The sequence below is a fragment of the Salmo trutta genome, chromosome 27 (genome assembly GCF_901001165.1).
Source record: "Salmo trutta chromosome 27, fSalTru1.1, whole genome shotgun sequence".
NCBI lineage: Eukaryota > Metazoa > Chordata > Actinopteri > Salmoniformes > Salmonidae > Salmo > Salmo trutta.
The window spans coordinates 11610719-11634526 of NC_042983.1; the positions used below are offsets into that span (position 1 = coordinate 11610719).

General features: G+C 46.1%; 1 protein-coding gene across 6 annotated transcripts in view; it reads right to left on the minus strand.

Annotated features, from left to right (window-relative positions):
• LOC115164308 (armadillo repeat protein deleted in velo-cardio-facial syndrome) overlaps positions 1 to 23808 on the minus strand; it is a 242154-nt gene that overhangs the window by 103897 nt on the left and 114449 nt on the right. Inside the window, exon 1 of one of the 6 annotated variants that reach the window (XM_029716655.1) lies at positions 9920 to 10511. The exons of the other annotated variants lie outside the window; for them this stretch is intronic. Within the exon in view, the coding sequence (XP_029572515.1) occupies positions 9920 to 9940 (21 nt within the window). The 5' untranslated portion in view covers positions 9941 to 10511. Of the gene's footprint in view, positions 1 to 9919; positions 10512 to 23808 lie in introns of those variants that run through there. 6 annotated transcript variants of the gene reach the window in all.

Consider the following 23808-nt stretch of genomic DNA (forward strand, 5'->3'; position numbering starts at 1 on the left):
GAGGGCTGAACTAAGGGAGGTGGCGGCATTTACTGTAGCCGAACCAGGAATCATCCACCCGGCAGCCATTACAGAGCAAAGCATGCAAGTCTGCCTTCATTAGACCCCTTGAGGAATGTGTGACTGGCGCGTCGCTCCATTGTTCTGCGGGGGCCCTCTGGGCACGGGCCGCGCCCATATCAAGAGAAGATAAGGAGATGAGGAACAATGCAGTGCCATCACACGTAATGACATATGACAGCTGGCCCGGAATCTGGATGCCTCTATTGTTACGACTGTAGGAACCATTGTAATGTATCCGTATGCTAAAGAAATTAGGAAAAAAAACTAGATCTTTCTCCCTTTTATGGGTTCCTAAGGCAGTTTTCTGCTGGCTGAACTCTTGCCACTAATTAATTAGCATGTGTTTGTGCCGACTGAACGGTGGAAGTGGCTGGGGCGGCTGGCTGGAAGGCTGAAGGGGAGAGGGGGCCTGGGGACACTGACTCTGTGGCCTCCCCCTCATCTCTCTGCCTCTCACTCTCTCTCTCTCGCCCTCTGCCACCAGTAACGGGCCTCATTGTCTGGGTCTAAAAGGGGAGGGAGGTTTCCAACAGCATTCTAATGAACCACCGGAACCAATCAACAGTTCCGTCTGCAACTGACAAAAAAAAACGTCCGCATTCCAACATAATGACCAGGCAGGCCAACGTTACAAAACCAACCGCTGAGAGCTATGGGTTGAGTTAGTCCGTCAAGACAGTTTGAGTGTTGGTGCCAACGATGGACGTTACAAAACCCTTTCAGGCTGGTGACTGGAACTGAGTAATAGCCTGAAGACAGTCGGGCTGCTGTGATCACTCCAAACACTACCTACTTATACACAGAAATGAGTAGAGAGCCCTCCCTCGCTCACCCGACGCTGTGCTCCACCACATGGCTCTGTGCTAATCTGGAGTGCCAGGCCAGGCTTACAGAGCCCCGCTAAAGAGCTGTCAGAGGGGAGCATTAAATCCCAGAAGACAGCAGCCAGAAGACAGATGGCCTGATGGAGGATGGAGGGATGGATCGATGGTCCGTACCCGCCCCTCTACTCACTACCTTCCTTCGGGAGCCGTCATCCCATACAGAGGCAGGAAGTGCATCGCACGGATCATCCAAAAATGCCAGACGAAACAGGATCGTAAGCGGAGCTTCTTCTTCTCTAGTTCTGGTCAGGTCTCAAACCCCGGGAGGCGTGTTGTGTGTGGTGGTTGGTGCTAGAGGGGGGAGCTGGGGGTAAGCATTTGTCCTCATGTTTCTGGTTGAAGGGAGCCATATGAGGACTTTGACCTCCCCCTCAGGGACCCTCTCAAAAAGGTCCCCAGCTGCAGGAGGGAGGGGGTTCAAAAGGCCTATAAATAACTGTCAAAGAAGTCCCAGTTCTTTTCAAAAAGGCAATACTTTAACAGATCGGGGGAGTATGAGGAAGTAGTAGGCTAGTCATGCAGAATGACTGCAGCGGGAGGAACAGAACGGGGGGGGGGGGGGAGATAAACTTCTACTTAATCTCGGAATCGATCGCTGTGGTCAATAGCAACGCTAATGTTCTCCTCAGGACAAGTGGCACACATCACGTCAATCTATCAATCCCCTGCTAATTCCATATAGGCTACCTCCGGATATGTTTGTCTTTTCAGGGTCCCTCTGATGCACTTGAAGATTGGCTTTTTCCTCACCGGGACATTCATTCCTGACTGTTTTCTTGAGTTTGAGTACTGGGCTACGTAAGTGGTGCATTGAGGAAAATCTGGATGTCAGCATGACGTCAATGAGCGTCGGATTCTTCTGACCGTACAACGATACATCACCATTGGCTCCTCGACCGTAGCTCCCCACGATAGGGAGTAAACACTGGCTTGTGTCCCAACTGGCCCCCTAGCCCTATTCACTTCATAGTGCACTACTTTTGACCAGGGCCCAGAGGGTAGTTCACCATATAGGAAATAGGGTGCCATTTGGTATGCACCCACTGCTTTCTCTGGCAGAGAGAGCGAGGGGGCTAGAGAGAGATGGGGAGGGGCTAATGAAACAAGGTAAACACAGGACTCTGGCTAGCAAACTCCTGCAGCCTGCTAGTGTCATTAATCACAGAGCTCAGGGTTGAGGTCCTCATCCATTCCTGTAGAAATGGCTCTGCCCAAAAACTGTCACATATGCACCTTATCCCTCAGCCACATAGACCAATTACACACACATACGGAGAAACCTTTCATCTGTTCTTTATCAGCCTCTGCATAGGGGTGCAGATAGTGTTGGGGAAATGGGATGTAAGGAGAACTTAACAGACATGCAGATAGCAATCGAGGCCCAATAATCCAGCCTCGTCACCTGTCATCAAAGAGACACAGAGCTCCATCACACCCCCCCCTTCCCTGTCTGGTGTCTACAGGACAGAGGTAGGCTACGATGGGGCCTCCATCTGCCTGCCCACTCTCTGCCTGCTGTGGTTGTATACTCTGGGGATTGTTGGCCTGTTATCTGCCGTATCTAAAACAAGTCTGTCGCAGGCAGGGATCCAGTAGGACAGGACAGAGAGATAGAGCCAGCCTGACGGGTGGAGAAAGGAATGGAGGAAGACTTATTCCCCGAAACACACACACACACACACACACACACACACACACACACACACACACACACACACACACACACACACACACACACACACACACACACACAGAGTGTTTATGGTGTTGGAGGCGAGGAGATTACAGGAGGAACTTACTACTCTCATTCCCACGGAAACAGGGCTAGCCCTATCCCCAGAGCAGGCACGCACTAAGTATATAAACACTGCAGGGGACAACGGCTGCTCCTCAGTCACTCCCCTTCAGTAATGTGTGTGTGTAAGCTGACTCAGTCTCTGTGGCCTCATCTTAATGATTTATTTCACAGTCAAAGAGAGAAAGAAACACTTGGTCCCGTGTGGCTCAGTTGGTAGAGCATGGTGTTTGCAACGCCAGGGTTGTGGGTTCGATTCCCACGGGGGACCAGTACGGAGAAAAAAAATGTATGATATGTATGCATTCACTACTGTAAGTCGCTCTGGATAAGAGCGTCTGCTAAATGACTAAAATGTCAAATGTAAATCACCCAGTGCCCATTGACAAGCCATTGGAGGTTGCAGGCTTAGCTTTTCAAAGTGTAACCGACAAAACACAGTGCAATGTGTAATGTAGGCTTTGCATGAATGTACGCATGCATACAGCGCGCGCGCACACACACACACACAGTGTTGAACAGACCTGCTCTAGTTTGGTGGATGGAAAACAGACAGATAATAAGGCAAATGAACAATCTCATTCATGCGCTGCATCTTTCATCCCCCCCGACACCGTTTCTTCCCAAACACAAGGACGGATATGAAAGGAACCATCTCCAGGCCTGTTTCATTGCTCACCTTTTTAATTCCATCAGGCAATGACGAAAGCTTGGCAGCTGCTGGCAGGGAGAAGCAGAGGCCCGGCAGGGAGAAGCAGAGGCCCGGCAGGGAGAAGCAGAGGCCCGGCAGGGAGAAGCAGAGGCCCGGCATGGAGAAGCAGAGGCCCGGCAGGGAGAAGCAGAGGCCCGGCAGGGAGAAGCAGAGGCCGGCAGGGAGAAGCAGAGGCCGGCAGGGAGAAGCAGAGGCCGGCAGGGAGAAGCAGAGGCCGGCAGGGAGAAGCAGAGGCCGTAAAAGTCTGCATCCTAAATAGCACCCTATTCACTACTTTTGACCAGGCCCCAAAGAGACAATATATGCCAGGGGAGTCCGTAAGCGAGAGAGTGAGTGGGGTAGTAAGTGAGCGAGCGAGAGCAGGCCAGGCATGGCTAGGCTATATCGGTCACCTTGTCAGCCTGCCAAATGGGTTACGAGAGCGCAGCCGTGGCCTCTGTGGCGCCCCCCTGGGTATGGTGAGAAGCGCATGGCTTGCCCCCTACCCTCCTGCAACATCACAGGACACTCCAGATGCCTGATGGCCAGGCCAGCAGCATGTTCATTCTAAATGCCTGTACCAGAAACGGGATGGTGGGGAGAGGGTCAGCTGTTCCCCTAAGTCCAGCTCTGGTTACCCAGCCCTGGCACCCACTCAACCCAGGCCAAGTAGGTAGGCGGGGCTGGTTGGAGGAGTGGAGGGATGGGGTGAAGTTTATGTCATATGGGTTGTGCGATAAGAGTAGGTGTGGGAGGGGTATGGAAAACATGGGCAGTATTGGGGGGGGGGGGGGCACACTGGGCCATGCCACCTGGAAGGAGTCACCAGGCACCTCCAAGCCTCCCCTTTCCCTCCCAAACTCCCCCTTCCTGCTAGAACAGCACTTATGACCAAACAACATCCCCGGGCATCTTCCATCTCCTCCAGCCATTCACTGTTTGCACATTCGGGTCACTGACATTTTTGTGTACGATTGGGGCGGAACAATGGCGCTCCTCATGCTCTACACGTCTTCAAATCTGTAGGATGGTGTGAGAAGACAGGACAGAGGAGCGCTGCCTTCCACCAGAGGCAGCCTGAGCAGACAGACAGAGAGAAGAATGGAAATCAATAGAAGGATGGTTGGTTTTAATTTAACCCAGGAACCATACAGAGTCTGAGGAGGGAAGTCTTCGATAATACATGTGAAACCCCCATAAGCTGCCTGAGACGGACAGTCCACAATAGAGGTCGACCGATTATGATTTTTCAACACCGATACCGATTATTGGAGGACCAAAAAAAGCCGATAGTGATTAATCGGACGATTTTTTATTTCTTTGTAATAATGACAATTACAACAATACTGAATGAACACTTATTTTAACTTAATATAATACATCAATAAAATCAATTTAGCCTCAAATAAATAATGAAACATGTTCAACTTGGTTTAAATAATGCAAAAACAAAGTGTTGGAGAAGAAAGTAAAAGTGCAATATGTGCCATGTAAGAAAGCTAACGTTTAAGTGCCTTGCTCAGAACATGAGAACATATGAAAGCTGGTGGTTCCTTTTAACATGAGTCTTCAATATTCCCAGGTAAGAAGTTTTAGGTTGTAGTTATTATAGGAATTATAGGACTATTTCTCTCTATACGATTTGTATTTCATATACCTTTGACTATTGGATGTTCTTATAGGCACTTTAGTATTGCCAGTGTAACAGTATAGCTTCCGTCCCTCTCCTCGCTCCTACCTGGGCTCGAACCAGGAACACATCGACAACAGCCACCATCGAAGCAGCGTTACCCATGCAGAGCAAGGTGAACAACTACTCCAAGTGTCAGAGCGAGTGACGTTTGAAACGCTATTAGCGCACACCCCGCTAACTAGCTAGCCATTTCACATCGGTTACGCCAGCTTAATCTCGAGGGTTGATAGGCTTGAAGTCATAAACAGCGCAATGCTTTAAGAATTGCGAAGGGCTGCTGGCAAAACGCACAAAAGTGCTGTTTGAATAATTGCTTACGAGCCTGCTGGTGCCTACCACCGCTCAGTCAGACTGCTCTATCAAACCATAGACTTAATTATAATATAATAAACACAGAAATACGAGCCTTTGGTCATTAATATGGTCGAATGAGGAAACTATATCGAAAACAAAACGTTTATTTTTTCAGTGAAATACGGAACCGTTCCGTATTTTATCTAATGGGTGGCATCCCTAAGTCTAAATATTCCTGTTACATTGCACAACCTTCAATGTTATGTCATAATTACGTAAAATTCTGGCAAATTAGTTCGCAACGAGCCAGGCGGCCCAAACTGTTGCATATACCCTGACTCTGCGTGCAATGAACGCAAGAGAAGTGACACAATTTCACCTGGTTAATATTGCCTGCTAACCTGGATATCTTTTAGCTAAATACGCAGGTTTAAAAATATATACTTCTGTGTATTAATTTTAAGAAAGGCATTGATGTTTATGGTTAGGTACAGTCGTGCAACGATTGTGCTTTTTCACAAATGCGCTTTTGTTAAATCATCCCTCGTTTGGCGAAGTTGGCTGTCTTTGTTAGGAAGAAATAGTATTCACACAGTTCGCAACGAGCCAGGCGGCCCAAACTGCTGCATATACCCTGACTCTGTTGCAGAGGTGACACATTTTCCCTAGTTAAAAGAAATTCATGTTAGCAGGCAATATTAACTAAATATGCAGGTTTAAAAATATTTACTTGTGTATTGATTTTAAGAAAGGCATTGATGTTTATGGTTAGGTACACATTGGAGCAACGCCAGTCCTTTTTCGCGAATGCGCACCGCATCGATTATATGCAACGCAGGACAGGCTAGATAAACTAGTAATATCATCAACCATGTGTAGTTAACTAGTGATTATGATTGATTGATTGATTGTTTTTTATAAGATAAGTTTAATGCTGGCTAGCAACTTACCTTGGCCCCTTACTGCATTCGCGTAACAGGCAGGCTCCTCGTGGAGTGCAATGTAAAGCAGGTGGTTAGAGCGTTGGACTAGTTAACCGTAAGATTGCAAGATTGAATCCCCAAGCTAACAAGGTAAAAATCTGTCGTTCTGCCCCTGAACAAGGCAGTTAACCCACCGTTCCTAGGCCGTCATTGAAAATAAGAATGTGTTCTTAACCGACTTGCCTAGTTAAAAAAAAAAATATATAGGGCCGATTTCAAGTTTTCATAACAATCGGTAATCGGTATTTTTGGCCACCGATTTAAAATATATTTTTTATTTTTATATATATTATTATTATTATTATTATTATTATTATTATTATTATTATTATTATTATTATTATAATAATAATAATAATAATAATATATATAAAAATAACAAATATATTTTAAATCGGTGGCCAAAAATACTGATTATCGATTGTTATGAAAACTTGAAATCGGCCCTAATTAAATCGGACATTCCGATTAATCGGTCGACCTCTAGCCCACAACACTAAATACCAGACACTACGTCTCTGGCTGAATTCTAGAGGAATTATTTTGTCACTCCGGCGGTTTCTCCTCACTCAGCCACTGACAGGAAAAAAAGTCTGGTTTGTGTTCCAAATGGCACCCTATTCCCTTTATAATGCACTACTTTTGACCAGGGCCCATACGGCACTGGTCAAAAGAAGTGTAGTATAAAGGCAATAGGACGCCATTTGGAAGACACAGTGAGATTCTGCAACTGTAGATCTCAGAGGAAGATAATTACTATTTGCTTTTCTGAATATTTTCCTTTTCCTTCAAGGTGAAATCTCCCATTCTCCACCAGGGTGAGACGTAACGCCTGTACAAGCACAGGCTATTCCAAGCAAGGGAGCAACCCTTTGGTCTGCAGAGAACTTTTAAATAAGGCAAGTTTAAATATAACTCCGACATGGTCAGACCGACCAAGTCCTCAGTAGTAATTGAGGGCTGAGGGAGTAATCTTCACCGGGATTCATTTAACATAAGCCCTGCTGCAGTTACTGCTGCTTTAAGACGGGTTCAGGGCACGGGAACATCTGTGCAGTAGTACTCTACTCTCTGCTCTCCATGCCTGCCCTCTGCTCTCTCTGCACTGTGATCTACAGCCTGTGTAGCCTGACCAGACCATCACAGAACTATACGTCTTCAACGTATAGAAATAGATTCTGAGATACCAGATCCCCACAGGGTACATCACAGCTGAAGCTCAGGGATGGGTGTGGAGGTCAGGGGTTACAGAGACCGTCAACCGCTTGCCCTTAAAAAAAAACGCAGACGTCTCTTAAACACCATTACAAAAACAATACTGACCCCTAGGTAACCCATCCATTTAGTGCCTGGGGAGGGGGTGTATGTGACAGGGACAACCCCCCCCTTCAGCAGGTGTTCTCCTCACTGAGGATTTTGAAGTCGGAAGGATAGAAAAGGTTGGCAGAGGTGGGTGATGATGCCAGCGCACCCTTAAGCATGACAGGCCTCTCTGACGACAACAGAGGTCAGGGACACGCAGCATTCCGCACATCTACACTCCATTTTAGGACCGCTCCCTAGAGAGGTCACACGTTGGTGACACTTGGGTGTCACGGATGAGCACGCCCCCGTAAGATTACTGGAAACACACACACAGTATAGAAACAAGGGAGTCAAGAGGTGAAAAAAACGCAAGGTTAGAAAGAAAATTAAATTATTTTCATTTTGGCTCCAGCCCGTTATCAAGTATCCACCATCCACAGGGCAGCCGTTAACAGATTATCACAGCAAAGTGGATAGTTGACAGAATGTTTCTCTCCGCCAGGCCAGGGTTTTTTTTTTATCTCCACCCTCTACCCCATCCCAATATGTACAGGGTTCTGGGAGGAGAAGAGCTGACTATGACTAGTTTACGTTATTCAAAGCTAGCCTTCCTCTCTTTTAATCTCAATCTAGTATTTTTACTTTCATTTCTTCTTTTTTTTATCATCTGAGCACTGCCAAGCCCGGCAGAGAAAAGCGTGTTCTCACAGCGTAGGATACACGTTCAAATAATATATTATAAAACACCAACAAAGGCACTTAAAAAAAACTAACAAGTATCACACTAACAAATAGCACATTCCTCTGGTAACGGAGCCAACAAAATGGCTACATGGACCATCGGCATTGCAGGATCGGGGTCAATTCCATTTGAATTCAGCAAGCAAACCAAATTCCAAATTGTCCTCATTGAAAAGCATTTCCGTATACTTCCTGAATTGACTGGAATTGAAAAGGAATTGACCCCAACCCTGCTGCATTGACCCATTTATTTTTGCACTGAGTAAGCACACTCACAGGACTCTACACACCCACTCACACTACACACACTTAATTTGCTTACACATTCCTACTGACTTTACACACAATCATATACGCTGCTGCTACTCTGTTTATCATACATCCTGGTGATTACATTTTTTTTACATTTTAGTCATTTAGCAGAGGCTCTTATCCAGAGCGACATACAGTAGTGAATACATACATTTCAATTAATTTCATGCATTTTTTTTGTACTGGCCCCCCGTGGGAATCGAACCCACAACCCTGGCGTTGCAAACACCATGCTCTACCAACTGAGCCACAGGGAAGGCGTAACCATACCCCAGTCTCCCTGCACATTGGAAATATGGTATTGGCACTGACCATGTATATGTATACAGGGTAGCTTACTTCTTATTTCTCGTGTGTTTTGTTGTAATTTATTTTATAGTACTACTGATATTGAGTACTGCATTGTTGGGAAAGAACTCGCAAGAAAGGCATTCAACTGCATGTGACAATAAAATGTAACTTGAAATGAAGCCTTATTGTGAAAACCAAAAGGCTGAAATAGTTGTCCTCTCCCGACCACAGCTTCGATTGGCCTTTACAGGGAGGTTATAAATCCAGTCTTGGGGGTCACCCTGCCTCTCACAACCAATCGTTAAAGAGAAACTTCCACCGCTCACCCCAAATGTGATCCAAGACATTACATAGGGCAACCGCCTGTCATCAACGGAAGTCGATATGTGTATCATCTGAGAATCAGAATGTTACAGACAGACTGGAAGTTTGTGGCAACGTGGGTGGGTTCCCCATATATCATACTGATGACTGCTCACCAGACAGAACACCCATCTAGAGATACCGGTTCGTGCTTCTCAGAATGCACTACAGCCTACAAATAGTGGAAATAAATAGTTAAGTACGTAGGAGGAGCAAGAGAAGAACGCAGTAGGGAGTAGAGACTAGCACACACACACAGAGATGGACATGCTCCTCCTGAAGGACAAGAATGCAAGAAAGTGATTCTATTGCCAGCTACTGAAGATGTTTTTTAGGGAGCGGCTGTATCATTTGACCTTCCGACAACAATGCCTCACGTAGCAAACATGAAAGATCTAACCATCTACCAGACAGCACAACGACCATATAAGAGGAAAACACAGGAGAAGTAGAGAGAGAGAGAGGAGGAAAGAGACAGATAAATTGGGTAATCACAGTACTAACCTGTTTCACTTCAGCAGGCATTGTTCAAATCCCTTTCTTAAACCTCGAAGAAAGCAAAGCAATTTCCTTCTTTCCAAAAAGTTCTTTCTCCTCGCTTGTCTCTTGTTCCTTATTGACGTGAGTTAACCCGTGAGCGCAGACGCAGCTCAGAGGCAGGCAGCCATCCTTTCCCCACGCTGTCGCTCGCTGACACGCACGCTCCCCTCCCTCTCTCACACACTCCAAATCCGCTCACAGGGGGAGGGAAAAAAAAGCTTAGTCTATCCTCTGCTCAGCAGAGACGCTGAAATGTTCAGGACAGTAGACTACAGCTGCTCTGGACAAACCAAAGAGACTAAAAACTCCCCTTTGCCTCTGACGAGTCAGACTACTGTGAAGGACGGGAAGAAACAAAACAGCACAACAGTTACCCAGAGAGAGGAACAAAACCCTGAGTTTCAGAGAAAATGGTGAAGGAGGAGGGGTGCTGGTGAATAGAATAGTTTCCAGACTGGCAGCAGTTGCCCTGTGTTCTGAGTGTAGCAGCTTCAACACTCTGCTGTCCCTCGGACTCCGACTCGCGCTCACTCCCTCTTGCAGCATCTATGCAAACGAGGGTCCTGACAGGGGAGTGGGAAGTGGGAGGAGGAGGGGCAGGGGGCTGAGGGACAGACACAGCTGGAGCACACACACATACAGAGAGTCCTGCTCTGACGCCACCCCGTCGACCAGAGGAGAGAAGGAGAAAGAGGGAAATCAGAGTTCGGCCCCCAAAAGAGGAGGGCACCTTACACTGCAAGTTTTTACACACATTATCAACCCCCACTCTCCCCACCTTTCTCTCCAAACTCTGTTTCCTTCACTCACTGCACTTCATATGAGGGGGGGGGAAACTGCCTGCGTGAAAGAATTCAGCTATAATACGGTGTCCCACTGTGAGGAAGAAAGTTACTCTAAATCAAGTAAATGTACTTGGCCAAGACTCAGACAGGAGCTCAAGCAAGGCCCTTTTTTGGGGGGGGGGGGGGACTTTGTGAAGGCTTGACTACACTTTGGGGAAAGAAAACCCAAGAGAAAAAATTATACCCGAAATCCTCAGGAGAAAAGGAAATGGCTGAGGTTTGCATTCCCCAAGCTGCCTAGCATTATATTAGTTCACTTCTCTATGATGATGACCTGAGTTAGTCTAAAAGAGAGATGGTTTTACATCAAACTCCGCCTGCACCACCATGCCCCAGCATTTATAATCCTCAAATAACCCACTTCATTATTTACCCGACAACATACCCTTCATAATATTTTCATATAACCCGTGGCACAGTGCTAGGCGCGCCGCAAACACTGAGTTATACGTTTTTGCGGCGCAGGCAATCAAACCCACTTAGTTATTTTCGTGTCTGTCTGTCAGTATTAGGCTGGGGAACATATGGAGAAAGGGTTAATGCACAGCAAACACGCCTCACACTGACAGACACTGCAGATGAAGCTGCATCTGGTAAAATCCTGTTTTCTTCTTCCCTCAGGATGTGAGAGAAGGAGGAATAAAAGGGAGAGAAGTAGTGAAAGAGAGGCGGAGGGAGAGGCAGAAAGAGAGAGAGGGAGAAGCAGAGGTAGGTACACCTATAGCTGATCTCTTGGCAGTAGTACTGTAGACTACTTTATTACTGACCTCAACCCATAGTCTCTCAGAGCGTTCACAGTCAACCTAATAACACCCGTATCAGATCACAGCAAAATCACAGTCTACAGTATTTGAACAGAGCAATCCTCAGGCATCAAAGCCTAAGGAACTGAATAATATTTAGAAATGCTATAGATGGAAGGAATGTAGTGTGGAAACCTACCAAAAAACAATTAGGCAACAACAAATTCAATCCCTTTCAGACAACTTCCTGGACAAAACATTCCACTGTAATAGTGAAGGTGTAAACTTAGCAGTAGAAAACCTAAAGAGTATATTTCTGCTAGTGATTCTCTGATCCACCGCAGACGACACCATTCTGTATACTTCTGGCCCCTGTTTGGACACTGTGTTAACTAACCTCCAGACGAGCTTCAATGCCATACAACTCTCCTTCCGTGGCCTCCAACTGCTCTTAAACGCAAGTAAAACTAAATGCATGCTATTCAATCGATCACTGCCCGCACCTGCTCGCCCGTCCAGCATCACTACTCTGAACGGCTCTGACTTAGAATACGTGGACATCTACAAATATCTAGGTGTCGGGTTAGACTGTAAACTCTCCTTCCAGACTCATTAAGCATCTCTAATCCAAAATTAAATCTAGAATTGGCTTCCTATAGCACAACAAAGCATCCTTCACTCATGCTAACAAACATACCCTTGTAAAACTGACCATCCTACCGATCCTTGACTTCGGTGATGTCATCTATAAAATAGCCTCCAACACTCTACTCAACAAACTGGATGCAGTCTATCACAGTGCCATCCGTTTTGTCACCAAAGCCCCATACACTACCCACCATTGCAACCTGTACGCTCTCGTTGATTGGCCCTCGCTTCATACTCATCGCCAAACCCACTGGCTACAGGTTATCTACAAGTCTCTGCTAGGTAAAGCCCCGCCTTAACTCAGCTCACTGGTCACCATAGCAGCACCCACTTGTAGCATGCGCTCCAGCAGGTATATCTCACTGGTCACCCCCAAAGCCAATTCCTCCTTTGGTGGCCTTTCCTTCCAGTTCTCTGCTGCCAATGACTGGAACGAACTGCAAAAATCACTGAAGCTGGAGACTCATATCTCCATCACTAGCTTTAAGCACCAGCTGTCAGAGCAGCTCACAGATCATTGCACATGTACATAGCCCATCTGTAAACAGACCATCTTTCTACCTCATCCCCATACTGTATTTATTTATTTATCTTGCTCCTTTGCACCCCAGTATCTCAACTTGCACATTCATCATCTGCACATCTACCATTCCAGTGTTTAATTGCTATATTGTAATTACTTCGCCACCATGGCCTATTTATTGCCTTAACTTATCTCATTTGCACTCACTGTATATAGACTTTTTGTTTTCTTTTGTTTTACTGTATTATTGACTGTATGTTTTGTTTATTCCATGTGTAACTCTGTGTTGTTGTATGTGTCGAATTGCTATGCTTTATCTTGGCCAGGTCGCAGTTGCAAATGAGAACTCGTTCTCAACTAGCCTACCTGGTTAAATAAAGGAGAAATAAATAAATACAATAGGCAAAAAACACATTTCTTTACACAGTGCCGTGGGGTGAGACAGGAATGCAGCTTAAGCCTCACCCTCTTCAACATATATATCAACACATTTGTGAGGGCACTAGAACAATCTGCAGCACACGGCCTCACCCTACTAGAATCTGAAGTCAAATGTCGGTTTACTGATGATCTGGTGCTTCTGTCCCAAACCAAGGAGGGCCTACAGCAGCACCTAGATCTTCTGCACAGATTCTGTCAGACCTGGGCCCTGACAGTAAATCTCAGTAAGACAAAAATAATGGTGTTCCAAAAAAGGTCCAGTTGCCAGGACCACAATTACAAATTCCATCTAGACACCGTTGCCCTAGAGTACACAAAAAACTATACATACCTCGGCCTAAACATCAGCGCCACAGGTAACTTCCACAAAGCTGTGAACAAGCTGAGAGACAAGGCAAGAAGGGCCTTTAATGCCGTCAAAAGGAACATAACATTTGACATAGAAATTAGGATTTGGTAAAAAAAAAATACTTCATTCAGTTATAGAACAAATGGCCCTTTATGGTTGTGAGGTCTGGGGTCCACTCAACAACCAAGAATTCCAAAAAATGGGACAAACAGCAAATTGAGATTCTGCATGCAGAATTCCGCAAAATTATCCTCCGAGTACAACGTAAAACACCAAATGTATGCAGAGCAGAATTAGGCCGATGCCGGCTAATTATCAAAATCCAGAAAAGAGTCGTTAAATTCTACAACCACCTAAAAGGGAAGTGATTCCTAAACCTTCCATAACAAAGCCATCACCTACAGAGAGATGAACCTGGAGAAGAGTCCCCTAAGCAAGCTGGTCCTGGGGCTCTGTTCACAAACAAACAGACCCCACAGAGCCCCAGGACAGCAACACAATTAGACCTAACCAAATCATGAGAAAACAAAAAGAGAATTACTTGACACGTTGGAAAGAATTAGACAAAAAAAAAACGAGCAAACTAGAATGCCCATTCTCCCCCTTTCTCTCCATCATACTTTACTTAATTTATTTAATCTGTTAAATGAATTAAATTAGTTGTGGTATAGTTTAGGTTCAGTTTCGAGGCAGTAATCACCCTGATAATCAGCTGGGCACTGTCGGGAGAAGCAGCGAAGCAGGCCCTACTGTTGGGAGGAGGGGCAATGGGGAAAACCATTAACCAAATGACATGCCCTCCCAGAACTGGTTCTAACTCCAGTTCTGTTTGTGATGTTAAGATTCTAACACCGTCAGTGTGTTATATAGACTTATTTAGGAAAAGTCAAGGAATTTTGTAATTCATGAGCAGTCAAAATGACTGCTTTAGCGGTTCTCGTGTTAAAGGTCCAATGCAGCCATTTTTATCTCATTATCAAATCATTTCTGGGTGACAATTAAGTACCTTACTGTGATTGCTTTCAATTCAAACGGTCAAAAAGAAACAAAAGCTTCTAAGCCAAGGGTCATTTCTCAAGCAAGACTTTTGTTGGGACTGTCGGAGGTCGGGGAAAACAGAACATTTGCTGTTAACGGCAGAGAGGTTTGGAACGCTCTTTCTTACTGGTCTATTAACTCATTTAATCACCAAAACAGGCTGACGTTTCAGGCCGTCTTTTCAAACAGATCTTACACTAAAAGGGCATTATCATTTTCACAATTTCACAGTATTATTACAACCTCAGCGTGGAAATGCACTGAACATACAAAACATTCTCCAGTTGAATCCATGATCCCTTATTGATGTCACTTGAATCAGTATAGATGAAGGGGAGGAGACAGGTTAAAGAAGGATTTTTAAATCTTGAGACAATTGAGCCATGGATTGCGTGAGTGTGCCATTCAGAGGGTGAATGGGCAGGGTATGGTAGTAGGTGTCCGGTGCACCGGTTTGTGTCAAGGACTCCAACTCTGCTGGGCTTTTCACGCTAAACAGTTTCCCGTGTGTATCAAGAATGGTCCACCACCCAAAAGACATTCAGCCAACTTGAAACAGCTGTGGGAAGCATTGAAGTCAACATTGACCAGCATCCCTGTGGAACGCTTCAAACACCTTGTAGAATCCATGCCCCGACAAATTGAGGCATTTCTGATGGCAAATGGGTGGGTGGGGGGGGGGTGTTCCTAATGTTTGGTATACTGACTGACTATAACACACGGGAAAATCACGTTTTTGACTGCACTGGGCCTTTAACACTCATCAATCCAATACCCTGATAGTTGAATAGAATGATTATGGCACTCTTTGAACAAGGCTATACAATCAAACTCCTTCCAAATGTCTTCCTTCCTCCATTCTCTCTCCTTCTCCCTCATTCTGCCGGCTCTCTTTGTGCCTTTTCTTTCTCTGATTGTGTGTGTCGGTGGTGGAGTCCCCAGGCGGCCACAATACCCAGGTCTGGCAAAACGAGGCCCTGGGAGAGCGCAAGCGAGGGAAGGAAAGACCGAGAGAGAGAGAGAGAGGGGCAGAGAATGGGACTACAGTCATAGCTCCTATTCGTTGCGACATTCTTCCTCTGGCAAAAATTATTCTCTCCATCCCTCCAAACCTTAAACTCAAAGACCCCGTGAGAGACACAGCATGTGTCCACATGCCAGACCTGACTTGTACCACTCTGCCCTGCAGTAACGCCTTAACGTGCTAAGTCAAGAGGCCCAGGGTTTGCTGCTGGCCAAGAGAAGCACATAACTCACTCTCTCACTCAGACCAGCACCAGGCCAGGCCCCAGCACCAGGCCAGACCCCAGCACCAGGCCAGGCCCCAGCACCAGGCCAGGCCCCAGCACCAGGCCAGGCCCCAGCACCAGGCCAGGCCCCAGCACCAGGCCAGGCCCCAGCACCAGGCCAGGCCCCAGCACCAGGCCGCTGAGTGGGTGGAAGTGGTACATGGGACATGAGTGATATGACTGATGTGTGGGGTATACCGAGCTCCTGGTGCATATAAGCTGCCGTCACTGTGAATCCATTCACTGCCAGTCTCTGTGGTCCAGTTAGTCTACCCACATGGTAGTGGCTTGGCCTATGAGCCTTCACATCATGTCAGGGCTTCATGTCGAGGCAGACACCAACATTTGTCTTGCATGTGTACTTCTTGAACCCAACATATTGATGGAATACAACTTCTGTTGCTGGTTTGCTGTGTAATTTACATGCTTGTAACTCATGTAGTAAAAACGTCGCACAAGTACCTGAAACGTATGAGCATAATTAAATCGAGGCTTTGAAGAGCCAAACACCTCTAAACTACAAAGCACGCAGAGCATTTCTGACTGGTTTCAATTTAGTCCTCCAATCAAGGGGTGGTGGGGGTCAGTTTTCAACCTTGTTTGGTTATATACCCAGCTAGTCAGGGGCAAAAGGTCACATTCCTGGAGTGGCACGGGGATCTAATAAAGGAGAGAGGACACCCCCTTATTTTAAACACATGGGTCGTTGTGACCAACTCTGACTCCAGGTTTAGACAATCATGACCATCGCTTAAGACATTATGTCCCGGAGGGGGGGGGGGGGGGGATTGAGGCGGTTTTTAGAAGCACTATGCTAGTGAATGTAATAGTTAAATGGATTGTGATCAAATGGCAGGGAGGTGCACAAGGACAGAAAGGCTTGATGGGCTGATCAGAAGGATGAAGGTCTGAGGCTCACCACAGGAAGATAAAAATCCTGCCGTACAGAAGGCATCTCTCCATCTTCCTTTCTCACACTCTCTCTCCCTCTCCCTCCCCCTGTCTCTCATGAATACAAGGAATGTGCCCATGTCCTCCTATGTTAGCCATGCATTGAGCTGGGATACAAAGAGGGCTTAGGCCCTCCGCAATCAACACTGTAATTTATGGACCAGCGACTCAAGTGTTGAGGGGGGAGGGGATAAAATACAGTATACACGGTAGTATAGTGTTGCCTGGCTACCAAAACTCCTTGTCCTGTTGCAAACGCTATGCCGCGCCCACGAACGTTAGCTTCTTCTCCTCAATGAGTCTGGATCGGAGTACCTCCCCGACGATTTCTAGACGGTCTGATTGGTCCCAGAAACTGACTGGTTGGGCCAGAGCCAAAACACACATGGGTAAAGCAGTGTTTTGATACTCTGATTGGTTAGAGACGATCCGACCGCTGATGACTTTGTTTTGTACAACACCCCTCATTTTGACGTCACCACAAACGACTTCAACGACGGCCGTCTCAGACTGAAGTATGTAGCGAACATAGAGCAGCGGAAGAACTCACTTAGTTGCTAGGCAAAGTATAGGGCCCATTTCTTTCTATGCTTAGATTTAGGAAGCTAGCCAGGAAGAAAAAAACGGAAAAAGTAAAAGTGATAAACTAGTACATGGGTTTACAACTGTGAAGCCAATGGAGTCGGAATGTCCTTCTACACAGAAGTACAATGTGATTGTTACAACCGGGCTACAGACAGAGATAACAGCCCCAGAGGATGGGGGCCACATACAGAAACAGTGCAGCCGGGAAGCAAAAAACTAACAAAACAACGCAGGCGTTTTCACACAGAGGTAATTACGCATTTACGGGAGGCGAGAATGTTCCTAATGACACTGGGAGGAGAAAGGAGGGAGAGAGGGGTAGAGGGGAAAAAGGTAGGAGGAACGGTATGGGGGGACTGAGGTTCATTGTTAGGCATGTGATTTACGAGAAGTCGGGGGGGCTTATAGGCTCTGCCAGTGAGGGATATATCTGCCTGCGAACGCTATAGCACTGCGCTCGGGGCCTTTGTGTCCATTGTGGCATGGCCAGTGAGGGTGTGTGTGTATGTGTTTGTGTGTGAAGAGCGGTGCGGCGCCATCACCGAACCAGACTGAGGCCCGTATCTCACCCACAGACCACACTGAGATCAAAGGGTGTGCTGTTCCTCTAAAGCAGTGGTACCCAAACTGTGGGGAGCACCCCAGAGCGGTCAGCGGGGGCTTGGGGGTCTTCACCCCCGAATTGTTTTAATAAAAAAATAAACATTTAAGTTACTCAGTCCGGCTTTAAACATACCGTAATTTCCGGACTATTAAGCGCACCTGAATATAAGCCGCACCCACTGAATTTAAAAAAAAATATTATTTTGAACATAAATAAGCCGCACATGTCTATAAGCCGCAGGTGCCTACCGGTATATTGAAACAAATGAACTTTACACAGGCTTTAACGAAACACGGCTTGTAACAAAAATAAATAGGCTTTAACAAAACACGGCTTGTAACAAAAATAAATAGGCTTTAAAACTTCTTAGGGCTAGGGGGCAGTATTGAGAATTTTGAAAAAAATATGTGCCCATTTTTAACTGCCTCCTACACCAACTCAGAAGCTAGAATATGCATATTATTGTTCAGGATAGAAAACACTCTGAATTTTCTAAAACTGTTTGAATGGTGTCTAAGTATAACAGAACTCATATGGCAGTCAAAACCCTGAGACAAATTCTGACAGTTAGTGGATACCTGATGTGTTGAATTACCTTTAAGCCTATGCCATTGAAACACACAGGGGCTTATTAATCTTTGAGCACTTCCTATGGCTTCCACTAGATGTCACCAGTCTTCACAAAGTGTTTTGAGTCTTCTACTGTGAGATCTGACCGAACAAGAGCCATGGAACGGTGGTGGCCGATTAGACTCTGGCGCGCGAGTTCATGTTGGGTACTCTCGTTCCAATACGTTTTAAAAGAGAATGCAATCATCCGCCTTGAATATTATTCATGTTCTGGTTAAAAAAGGCACTAATGATTTATGCTATACAACGTTTGACATGTTTGAACGAACGTAAATATTTTTTTTCCCCTCGTTCATGAAGTGAAGTCCGGCGGGCATAGATCATGTGCTAACAACACGGAGCTTTTTGGACATAAATCATGAGCTTTTTCGAACAAAACTACATTCGTTATGGACCTGGGATTCCTGGAAGTGACATCTGATGAAGAGAATCAAAGGTAATGGATTATTTACATAGTATTTTCGATTTTAGATCTCTCCAACATGGCGGTTAGTCTGTATCGCAAAGCGTATTTTTCTGGGCGCAGTGCTCAGATTATTGCAAAGTGTGATTTCCCAGTAAGGTTATTTTTAAATCTGGCAATCCGGTTGCGTTCAAGAGATGTAAATCTATAATTCTTTGAATGACAATATAATATTTTACCAATGTTTTCGAATAGTAATTATTTAATTTGTTGTGCTGATTTGACTGGCGGTTATTGGAGGGAAACGATTTCCTGAACATCAACGCCATAGTAAAACGCTGTTTTTGGATATAAATATGAACTTGATAGAACTAAAAATGCATGTATTGTCTAACATAATGTCCTAGGAGTGTCATCTGATGGAGATTGTCAAAGGTTAGTGCATAATTTTAGCTGGTTTTCTGCTTTTGGTGACGCCTGTCTTTGAATTGACAAAACATTACACACAGCTATTGTCAATGTACTCTCCTAACATAATCTAACTTTATGCTTTCGCCGTAAAGCCTTTTTGAAATCGGACAACGTGGTTAGATTAAGGAGATGTTTATCTTTCAAAGGGTGTAAGATAGTTAGTTGTATGTTTGAGAAATTTGAATTATGACATTTAATTGTTTTCAAATTTGGCGCTCTTGATATTTCACCTGTTGTTGATAGGGTGTACCAGGGGTGGCACGCTTGCGTCCCACATAGCCCCTAGAGGTTAACGAAACGCGGCTTGTAACAAAAAATAAAACATTTGCAGTAAACAGTAGCCTACCAAGAAAGTCATTGGTCACTATCTTCCTCCTCCTGTGCACTGAAATTATCTCCTTCGGTGTCGGAGTTGAATAGCCTCAGAATTGCTTCATCCGATATTGGATCGTTTTCATTGTCGCTCTCGTCACTTTCATCCGGAGGCAAATCCCCCGCTGAGCCCTCTTCAACACGCAGCAGTCCAGCCTTTCGAAACCGGTTGATGATAGTGGATTTTTTGACAATGCTCCACGCTGTCAGGACCCACTGACAGACTTGACCATAAGTTGCTCTTCGCATGCGGCCCGTTTAAGTGAAGGATTTCTCCCCGCTTGTCATCCAAGCCTCCCAGTGAACACGGAGCGCCACCTTAAATGCACGATTTACACTGATGTCGAGTGGCTGCAAATACTTTGTTGTGCCCCCAGGAATCAGGGTGACAAAATGACTACCGTAATCAGAATGATGGGAAGTTTGAGAGCGCTCGATTTAATTTAAACAGTAAACAAAAAGGTTGTTTGACCTTAACCCGTTCGGCAATTTCATTGGTCTAATGAAAGCTTCATGCCGCCAAAAAACTGAGCACCTCACAGAATGCTTTTTTTTTTTTTTTTGGAGAAAAAAATTTGAAAGCGGGAAAAATCCATATATTAGCCGCGTCATTGTTTAAGCCGCGAGGTTCAAAGCCTGGGAAAAAAGTTGCGGTTTATAGTCCGGAAATTACGGTACTCCTGAAAGTTGTAATAGTAGAATGCACAAGGAGCAATTTATAAATTGGGAAGTGCATCATCAGTTCCTCTTGTCATGTTAGTCATTGCAGACCGTAGAGAGTTATTTATAACTAGTCAGGAATGTCCAGGTCAATTAGCCCATGTCAGCTAAATTGTTTTACTTATTGTTGTAAAAGGTTTGGTCACCTGCTCTAAAGGAACCTCACATGCCTTTGAAAACGTCACAACATTTGCAGGGTAGTCAGTAGTGCACCCTGCCCCAGCCCATCTCACTAGCTATACCGTCTTAATACTAAACCAGATCACACACTACATAGCAAAATGATGTACATGTTAACCTTATCTGAGATTTAGCCATCATCTTCAGTGTTTCTGTGATATTGGGGTGTGTGTATAGAGATGAGCTCTGTGTTGGACGGTTGGTGTTCCTAGATGAAGGCTGACACTAGCGTTGGTATCAGTCTTAAAAATAAATGAGTGACACACTATATAAATAAAATCCCAGTAAAACACCAACTTTTCAGCATCACTGTGCCTTCTTCAGGGTCATAGTATAGTATTAGTGAAATGAGGCCATCTCCTCTGTAGACTTGGCCAGACAGAAAGAAGGGGTGGGCGCTGAGTGCTGTCTGACAGGCACCATTCTCAGAGGGTCTCTATGTGTCACCACTTGACCTTTCACGCCTCGATTAGACTGCTCCAGGCAAATATCTATTTACCAAAGCAGGAGAAACCAGACATGGACTGCGTCCAAAATGGCACCCTACTTCCTATATAGCGCACACATTTTTACCAGGGCCTATAGGGTCCTGGTCAAAAGTAGTGTACTAGAAAAGGAATAGGGTGCCATTTGGGAAGTACACATGGTTTTAGTGTGTCCCTGGTCACTAGTCGAACATGTGAGAGAGGACTGAAAGACATGCTTCGTGTCAGTGATTCCTAGTCGATGATTCCATTACACGCATTGTCTTGATATTCTTGCGAAGAAACCATTAAAAACACAGCACATAGTGCTTCAGTAAAGAGTTCAATCATGATGAGTGAGGATCAAAAAGTCTTCGGAAATATGTCTTGGGAAAATCGGCTGACGGGTGTTAACAAATATTTCCATGCATAACGTTCCTGATCCGCATCGACAATAACACAGCATGTGACGATAACATAAACTCTTCATGAAATAACAACTCACCACACTGGATCATGTTGTTTTGTCTGTCCATTACCCCAAGCACTTCGCTACACCCGCAATAACATCTGCTAAATATGTGGATGTGACCAATACAAGTGGATTTGATTTAATGTAGCAGTGAACAGCTAAAGCCAGCCAGCTAAACAGAGATGTTGATGCTAGCTAAACCAAAAGCAGTGAATTATTTAATGTTTGTGTTGTTTTGACCACCATGCTGATCTAACGCTCTGCAGGAGACCCATGAATCATACGGAGGAGCTCTGTAGATCAAACACACACCACAGTCAGGACAGTCAAACACACACCACAGTCAGGACGGTCAAACACACACACACACACACACACACACACACACACACACACACACACCACAGTCAGGACGGTCAAACACACACACACACACACACCACAGTCAGGACGGTCAAACACACACACACACACACCACAGTCAGGACGGTCACACACACACACCACAGTCAGGACGGTCAAACACACACCACAGTCAGGACGGTCAAACGCACACACACACACACACCACAGTCAGGACGGTCAAACGCACACACACACGCCACAGTCAGGACGGTCAAACGCACACACACACGCCACAGTCAGGACGGTCAAACGCACACACACGCCACAGTCAGGACGGTCAAACGCACACACACGCCACAGTCAGGACGGTCAAACGCACACACAGGCCACAGTCAGGACGCTCAAACACACACACACACACACCACAGTCAGGACGCTCAAACACACACACACACACACCACAGTCAGGACGCTCAAACACACACACGCCACAGTCAGGACGGTCAAACGCACGCACACACGCCACAGTCAGGACGGTCAAACGCACGCACACACGCCACAGTCAGGACGGTCAAACGCACGCACACACGCCACAGTCAGGACGGTCAAACGCACGCACACACGCCACAGTCAGGACGGTCAAACACACACACACACGCCACAGTCAGGACGGTCAAACACACACACACACACGCCACAGTCAGGACGGTCAAACACACACCACAGTCAGGACGGTCAAACACACACCACAGTCAGGACGGTCAAACACACACCACAGTCAGGACGGTCAAACACACACCACAACCACAGTCAGGACGGTCAAACACACACCACAGTCAGGACGGTCAAACACACACCACAGTCAGGACGGTCAAACACACACCACAGTCAGGACGGTCAAACACACACCACAGTCAGGACGGTCAAACACACACCACAGTCAGGACGGTCAAACACACACCACAGTCAGGACGGTCAAACACACACCACAGTCAGGACGGTCAAACACACACCACAGTCAGGACGGTCAAACACACACCACAGTCAGGACGGTCAAACACACACCACAGTCAGGACGGTCAAACACACACCACAGTCAGGACGGTCAAACACACACCACAGTCAGGACGGTCAAACACACACCACAGTCAGGACGGTCAAACACACACCACAGTCAGGACGGTCAAACACACACCACAGTCAGGACGGTGAAACACACACCACAGTCAGGACGGTCAAACACACACCACAGTCAGGACGCTCAAACACACACCACAGTCAGGACGGTGAAACACACACCACAGTCAGGACGCTCAAACACACACCCCAGTCAGGACGCTCAAACACACACCACAGTCAGGACGGTGAAACACACACCACAGTCAGGACGCTCAAACACACACCACAGTCAGGACGCTCAAACACACACCACAGTCAGGACGCTCAAACACACACACACACCAGTCAGGACGCTCAAACACACACCACAGTCAGGACGCTCAAACACACACCAGTCAGGACGCTCAAACACACACCACAGTCAGGACGCTCAAACACACACCACAGTCAGGACGCTCAAACACACACCACAGTCAGGACGCTCAAACACACCTGTGAACAGCAGGATCAGGGTGGGTCTCCTCCCCCTCTCACCTAATGATCAGACAGTCTTTACAAACCTCCGTCTACTCTGGGGATTCCAATAACCCACTGCTGACATTGTGTTCGCACAAGCTTCAGCTCTTACCCTAAGAGGTCCAGAGGCCTGCTAGTTTTCTGT